This window comes from Mesoplodon mirus (genome assembly GCF_964341445.2).
Source record: "Mesoplodon mirus genome assembly, chromosome: 8".
Lineage (NCBI taxonomy): Eukaryota > Metazoa > Chordata > Mammalia > Artiodactyla > Ziphiidae > Mesoplodon > Mesoplodon mirus.
Genome location: NC_138984.1, coordinates 103,592,180 through 103,600,502, shown reverse-complemented (window position 1 = coordinate 103,600,502; position 8,323 = coordinate 103,592,180). Strand labels below are relative to the sequence as shown.

General features: G+C 34.3%; 1 protein-coding gene across 1 annotated transcript; it reads right to left on the bottom strand.

Moving 5' to 3' along the window:
* Positions 1 to 6,898: 6,898 nt before the first annotated feature.
* LOC309809384 (signal recognition particle 14 kDa protein-like) lies at positions 6,899 to 7,333 on the bottom strand (the record flags this gene model as incomplete). Its single annotated transcript, XM_082630435.1, has 1 exon — positions 6,899 to 7,333. One exon carries the CDS (start codon positions 7,331 to 7,333, stop codon positions 6,899 to 6,901), a length of 435 nt encoding a protein of 144 aa, XP_082486561.1.
* Positions 7,334 to 8,323: the final 990 nt, after the last annotated feature.

Here is an 8,323-nt window from a genome sequence, read left to right as displayed (position 1 = left end):
AAATTATCTGGCTGTTGAATAGTGAATTGAAATTAATGAATCAGAAAGAAGTATGTTCTAAGCTAAGGGAGATTTCATGGAAAGAGGGAAAGCTGAGAAAGTATAATGTAATTGGTTAAGCACGAGTAGTTCTATAAAGTACATGTGTGGTGGTCATGGTTAGAAAATGTTAGGGAAGTGAAAGGCATATGGTGAAGGGGTCTATACAGGGAATTAATTCTCTTTCAGGTGGAATGTTGATTAGTTAAAAATTCATGAATATGACTTTGACGATGACGTACATGTAGCTTTGCAGCAGGCTTGATTGCAATCCACTCATAAAATACACTTTAACCGTATTTATTTTACTAACAGTAGTATATTGTGTGGGAAATGCTGTCTATCTCCACATTTAAACACAGTTTTGACCTTCTTAATAAAAAACTTGTAAACATATATGTCTGTAAAAGCCAAAGATGTTACAAAGTGTTGAGAGCCACAACTTGCATGGATAATAACCCTATTAGAACTGCAAACTGATATGGAAGCGTATCATGGTAGCAATTTCCCATTACATCCTCTGTATCCTATTAACATTTCATGGCAAGTCTAGTTCATTTACTACTATATGGATTCAATAGTGACACATTCATAAAAGTTATAAATAAATGTCAGACATAAAAACGCTGAGGAAGCTTCACATGACCAGTGATGTAATACCATGCAACAAATTTGTTTTTAGAATAAGTTAACTATGATCATGTTATGTCAGTTTTTGTACTAGTTACAAGTTATAATTTTCCAAGTTATCTGGGAAGCATTTATTCATAGCTTCCAAAAAAGTTGGAATATGTTTCAAGCCTTCAGATTTATAATTAGTAGCCTAAAACAGTTAGGGCTAAATCTTTTTATTGTACACAATTTAAATGATCAATCTGATGAGACAGTATACTTAGAAATGTTTAAAAGTTTTCAATAATTTTGTATATATTTCATTTGAGATCTACTAACTTGGAAATCTCTCATAATTTTACCACTTTAAGCCTTTCAGAACAAAACCAAGTTAAAACAAGAATTTCCTTGACCATAGGGGAAATATTAAGATTAAAATTAATAAGGTGTCTCTTAGTTAAATAATTTTGAGAAATACTAAATACAACTAAGTTGTACAGATTTAATAGACCACACTTTGCATTGAAAATTACCATAGGGGTGTCAGAAAATCATAGAACTATTTTATCTATAGAGCATTTGCCAAGGCTCTATAAAATCATGGAAAAAAATTCAGTAAATGTATATAAAAGAAAATTATATATAAAAGAAAAGCATTAGCCTCAAAACTTAATAAGATAGCCCTCAGTGAAAAGTAATACTAATATGTTAGGAATAAGGAAGATGACAGAAAACAAGAACATTGGTCCAAATTTCTGTAACCACTTCATGAACCCGAAAATACATACAAACACTACAGTATAAGATTTTTTAGATGAATTTGAAAAGTAAACTCTGCTATTGAAATAATTTAGTCTACAATATATTCATTGCTGTTCATAATGATCGTCCTGATTCATCAAGAGAAGTGAAAAGACAAGTTTCGAATCAAAGGAAATCTTTTACAATACACAACCAGAAAAAAAAAAAAGCTGCACCAAGAATGTATAAATGACCCACGTATATCAATAAAAAAGAATAAACAGGGCTTCCCTGGTGGTTGAGAGTCCGCCTGCTGATGCAGGGGACACAGGTTCGTGCCCCAGTCCGGGAAGATCCCACATGCCACAGAGCGGCTGGGCCTGTGAACCATGGCTGCTGAGCCTGCACGTCTGGAGCCTGTGCTCCACAACGGGAGAGGCCACAACAGTGAGAGGCCTGCGAACCGCAAAAAAAAAAAAAAAAAAAGCATAAACAACATGAAAAATAATACATAGTGTGTTCTTTCATCACAATGGAATTAAACAAGAAGTCAATAACAGAATTTGGGGACACTTACAAATATTTGGAAATAAATAACACACTCCCAAATAATCAGTGGGTATAAGAAGAAACAAAAAAGAAATTATAAAAAATACTTTGAGATACATAAAAGTGAAGACAAGGAGTACTTGGGAAATCCTTGGCAATCCAGTGTTTAGGACATGGCACTACCATGGCCTGGGTTCAATCCCTGGTTGGGGAACTAAGATCCCTCAAGCTGTGCCATGCAACAAAAAACAACAACAACAAAAAGACAAAGAATACTAAAAAATAGAGTGCAGCAAAAGCAGTATTCAGAGTGAGAGTTATAGCTGTAAATTCCTATGATAATAAAGATGAAAGATCTAAAATCAGTAACAAAACCATACACCTTAAGGAACAAACTAAACCCAAAACCAGCAGAAGGAAGAAAATAATAAAGATTAGAGCAGAAAATAAACAAAATAAAAATAGAAACATAATTTTAAAAAATCAATTTAACCCAAACTGGTACTTTGGAAAGATCTAAAAATCTGATAAACTTTGTCTAGAATGACTTAGAAAAAAAAGAAAAGAGGAAACTCAAATTACTAGACTCAGAAGTGAAAAAGGAGGCATTACTATGAAACTTACTGAAATAAAAAGGATAACAAGGGAATAGCATGAACAGGACACCCAAATGGGTAATTAAAATACTCATGCTCCTTAGTAATCAGGGAAATGTATTTTAAAACCACAATAATTTACAACCATATAATCCCCAGAATGGCAAATATATAAAATAACAGAAAACTGACAATACTAAATGATAGAAAAATTACAGAATATTCATTTTTCTAGTTGGGAGTATAAAGCAGAACTAATTAAAGAAGTTTTTCACATTATCTGCTGACTTCTAAAACTATGCATATGTTATGACAGAGCAGTTTCACTCCTAGGTTATCAAAGAGGATAATATGCATGCATCTCAAAATACCTGTGCTAACACATACACGGTTACATTTTAATGATATTCTAAGAAAAGAGCAACCCAAATGTCTGATCAGAGTAGAATGGTAGTTTGTGGTATATATAAATAAATATATGTATATATAATACAATATAAATAAATAAATAAATAAATATATATATATATATATATATATATATATATATATAATACAGCCATTAACATGAACTCATTACAGTTATATATGGTAACACAGATGGATCTTGGAAAGTTCATGCTGAGTGAAAGAAGCCAGACACAAATAAATATATAATATGTCTTTCCTTTTATAGTGTGGCAAATACTACAACAATGACAGGGAGAATGAAATGTAGGCTTATGGATGCATGTTTAGTCGGCAAAATTATGAAGAAGAACCAGAAGTTATTTCAGTAAAAGTCAGAATTTGATAAATTTTTATGATGAGTGAAAGATAAGATAAGGATGGATGTGAAGGTGGCTTCTAGGCTGATGTCTCCATGTGGCTAAATGAGGGTGGTGACTACATCATGGCTATTTATTTAATAGCAAAACACATTATGCACTTTTGTCCTATTTACTTATGCAGTTTGTATTTCACAATGAAAAGTAAAAATGAATACATACACACACACATGTATGCATGCACACATAAAAACACCTAGGGTGATATGGTACATGCTATTTCTTTGTTTGAATAGAAAATGTATGGAGAAGTGAAACAAAAAGTGATTACCTATAAAGTCACAAGGAGGAACAGAGGATTGGATGGTGGTGGACTTTGGCAGGAGTAGCTGATTGCTCTTCAAAGGAGTCAGCAGAGAAGAGGGCAAGTGGAAATGATGTCTTGAGTTAAAATAGGGGACAACTCAAAGATACAGAGCAGCTGTAGATGAGACTAGAGACAGGCATTGCCAGGCTGCGTGTGATGTGCTGATTGGTTGGCTTGAGTTAGAGTTGGGTTACCTGTGTAGTAGACTTCTTTCTCCATTCAATTTACTTAATAACTTCTTCCCAAATAGGCAAAATATCTTTGGAGATTGAAAACCTCTCTAAAACTATTGTTTTTTGTTTTGGGGGGGTTTTTTTTGCAAAGAGTTGCACCACATCTACAAATTAATTCTGCAAAAAAAGATGGCCTCTTCTAGAGTAGGGCTTCCCTGGTGGTGCAGTGGTTGGGAGTCCGCCTGCTGATGCAGGGGACACGGGTTCGTGTCCCAGTCCGGGAAGATCCCACATGCCATGGAGCGGCTGGGCCCGTGAGCCATGGCCGCTGAGCCTGCGCATCCGGAGCTTGTGCTCTGCAATAGGAAAGGCCACAACAGTGAGAGGCCCGCATACCACAAGGAAAAGAAAAAAAAATGGCCTCTCCTAGAATAATAGAAATAAAATCAAAAATAAACAAATGAGACCTAATGAAACTTAATAACTTTTGAACAGCAAAGGAAACCATAAACAAGACGAAAAGACAGCTCTCAGAATGGGAGAAAATATTTGCAAATGAAGCAACTGACAAAGGATTAATCTCCAAAATATACAAGCAGCTCATGCAGCTCAATATCAAAAAAACAAACAACCCAACCCAAAAATGGGTGAAAGAACTAAATAGACATTTCTCCAAAGTAGATATACAGATTGCCAACAAATACATGAAAAAATGTTCAACATCACTAATCCTTAGAGAAATACAAATCAAAACCACAATGAAGTATCTCACCTCACATCAGTCAGAATGACCATCATCAAATAACCTACAAACAATAAATGCTGGAGAAGGTGTGAGAAAAGGGAACCCTCCTGCACTGTTGGTGGGAATGTAAATTGACACAGCCACTATGGATAACGGTATGGAGGTTCCTTAAAGAACTAAAAACAGAACTACCATATGACCCAGCAATCCCACTACTGGGCATATACCCTGAGAAAACCATAATTCAAAAAGAGACATGTACCACAATGTTCATTGCAGCACTATTTACAATAGCCAGGACATGGAAGCAACCTAAGTGTCCATTGACAGGTGAATGGATTAAGAAGATGTGGTACATATATATAATGGAATGTTAGCCATAAAAAGGAATGAAATTGAGTTATTTGTAATGAGGTGAGTGGACCTAGAGTCTGTCATACAGAGTGAAGTCAGAAAGAGAAAAACAAATACCGTACGTTAATGCACATATATGGAATCTAAAAAAACGGTGCTGATGAACCTAGTGGCAGGGCAAGAATAGAGACGCAGATGTAGAAAATGGACTTGAAGTCACAGGGAGGGAAGGGGAGCTTGGGATGAAATGAGAGAGTAGCACTCACATATATACACTACAAAATGTAAAATGGATGGCTAGTGGGAAGCTGCTGCATAGCACAGGGAGATCAGCTCGTTGCTTTCTGACCTCCTAGTGGGGTAGGATAGGGAGGGTGGGAGGGAAACGCAAGAGGGAGGGGATATGGGGCTATTTGTATACATATAACTGATGCATTTTGTTATACAGCTGAAACTAACACACCATTGTAAAGCAATTATAGTCCAATAAAGATTTTTAAAAATTGATGGTCTCAACAAAAAGAAATACATAAATTTTTATGTCATTTATTATTTGGAATTTTTATTTTTATCTTCATTTATTAAAATAATATGTTTAGATACATAGAAGTAGATACCTATATACATATATACATTTATGCTTTTAAATATTTTTCTTACACATTGTAGGTCATACTCTATGGATAATTTTTGTACTACTTTTTTTTTCTTTCTCTTTGCTGACAATGTATGGTTTAATTAATAATATTGTACTACTTTTAATTTTTTAAATAAAGGCTTTCTAATGTTACTGAAAATAATATTCAATCATCATTATCAAAGTTGGCATAATATTCTAGTCTATGACTAAATCATGATTTTACTCACCTTTCCAATGTTTTGTTCTTCCTATATTTTCAAACTACATTTAGCACTAGAATGAATATCATCTCAAATTATAAAATTTTCTGTACTCATAATTATTTCCTTAATGTTCAAAGCAGAACTACTGTGTCATTTGAACTACCTGTGAACATATTTTATGACATTAAATTTGTTGCTAACATGCTTTCTGGAAAATTTTAACAAACTCACCAAAAGTGTATAAGAGAGAAATTATTTCCCATTACCTTGCCAGTCCTGAATATTTCAGTAGTTTAAATTATTTGAAAGATGGGAAGAGGTATCACATGGTGATTTTAATTTCTATTTAATTGAATTACTGGAAAGGTTAAAAAAACATTACATATGTTATTGAGAATTCATATTTCCTAATTAAAAATGGAACCTTCATGACTTTTGTCCATTTACCTAATTGGAGTCTTAATGTTTTATCTCATGGATTCATAGAACTTTTTTTTAATCATCATTAACTTGGAATCTTTCTTCTTGATGATTTTGTAATAAGCTTATCCTAAGTTGGGTTAAGCAAACACTCATTTGACTATGAGAACTCATTCGAATTTACTAAAGGAACTATGATGATAAAATTACATAGCCAGTTGGGAAAAATACCCATGAAATAACACAACTTTTTATAAAATTGTCAGGTTTCAATTCCAGTAACCCATAAGATAAGGCCTGAAGCCTACTCATGATCATCTTATTCCAGAATGAGGAGCTATTGCCAGAAACTTTTTATGGGGTGAGAAAAGGAATAAAAGTTGGTCAGTGTTGATAAATACAGGTTTAATGATACAGTGTTCTTCACAGGTGTTTACAGAAGACTTCAAACTGTTATCCAGGAATATACAACCGTGCAACACTGACCACTTAGCCAGACCTAAAATAAACTGGCTTCTTACAACTACCCTGTAAACGTTGTAGCCCTTCCTGCATCCCCAAATGACCCTAATCTCACATGAAAACAATAACGTAGAGTAATCAGATACCCAGCTTTGCAGTCAAAGGTAAAAACCAAAGGAAAATAGCAATTCAGTGGTTAGTTGGTGAAAGTGGAAACTCTGGTGCCTTCATCATGCTGCTTTGCTCTTCTTACTTTTGTTCCTTTTGTCCCCCTTCTCCAGCCCATCCAGGGTAGTTCTCAATAGGTTTGAATAAGCCATCTGAAACTTAGTCACGTCTTTGGAGCTCACCACAGTGCTGATCTTTATCCCATCAGTAGCTCTTAACAGACACTCATTGTCTGAGAGCTCAAAGCCCTCCACAGAACTTTTCCTTGGAATGGGTTTAGTTCGATCATCATACTTCTTAAGAGTGATGAACAGGCTGCCCGCCAGCCAGCACTTCTGGAAGAGCCTGGTCAGCTCGGTCAGAAGCTGGAACACAGCAAGCCTGGTCCTGTTAAGAAACCCATGTCCCCTTCCCACTCCAGTCCCTCCTGCAAAAGGAGAAAGAGATCCTGAGCTAAGCACCAAACAGCATCGGTCCCTCAGCCAGCCAGTTCTCATATAACTTGTTATAGAGTAAAATATTTTGCTATATTTATTTATTCACTTATCATCTAGACTTTTGGAACCGTTGTTTTCCCTCTTGATTTAACCATTTTCTTTGAAGACCTTCTTTATTCTAAGATTTGATAACTATCCATTTTATTTCCATCATATTTTGTTCTGTAAACTCTTAGTGTGATGTCACGAGACAAATTTATTCCTTAATTTATTATTAAGCAAAATATGTATGCTTTAACTTTTCTACTTTTTTCTCATGGATACACACACACACAAATGTTTTGTAATAATATATTTGGCTATAGGTTTGTATTTTTAAACATTGATGTATTCATTGGAAAAATATGAAAATTATTGGACTTTTTTACATTTATTTTATAGTTTACTCTTGCTTTTATTTTGAATACCCGTAAAGAGTATTTTAAATTTTTCAGTCCTTCAATCCTCTTAATCAAAACTTGTTCTGATGTAACTGGAATATATTTGTTTTCCTCCTTTCCCCTCCTTTCAGGGACAAACACTTTATCTTCTTCACATCTACAGACACTCCTTATCTCCTAGGAAAAGGAGAAGTCTACTAAATTGTTCTGCTTGACCTTTATTTAGAAATCATTTCTTATTAATAAACTGTTATAATATCTTCTGAGGAAAGGTCTCTTCCCTGCATACTGATGGAAAATTTCACCCAGTCAACTATTAAGCTAAAGAGCTCTTTAAATATCCTTTATCTTACTACTTATCAGATAATGTTTTATAAATAATATGCCATTAATTCCCACCAGTTCACAGATGTCAGTTTTCTTTTGCCCAGTTTATAGATGAAAAAAGTTACTAGAAACTTAGTAATTAGCCCAAATTGACAGGTAGAAGTTAAGGACTCAAGTACAGTTATCCTAAAAGCAAAGTCCATCATACTAGGAGGCATCCTAAATCTAGAGACATAAGCTCATCTATTTCAAATTATATATAAATCAGAATCCAGGGCTTCCC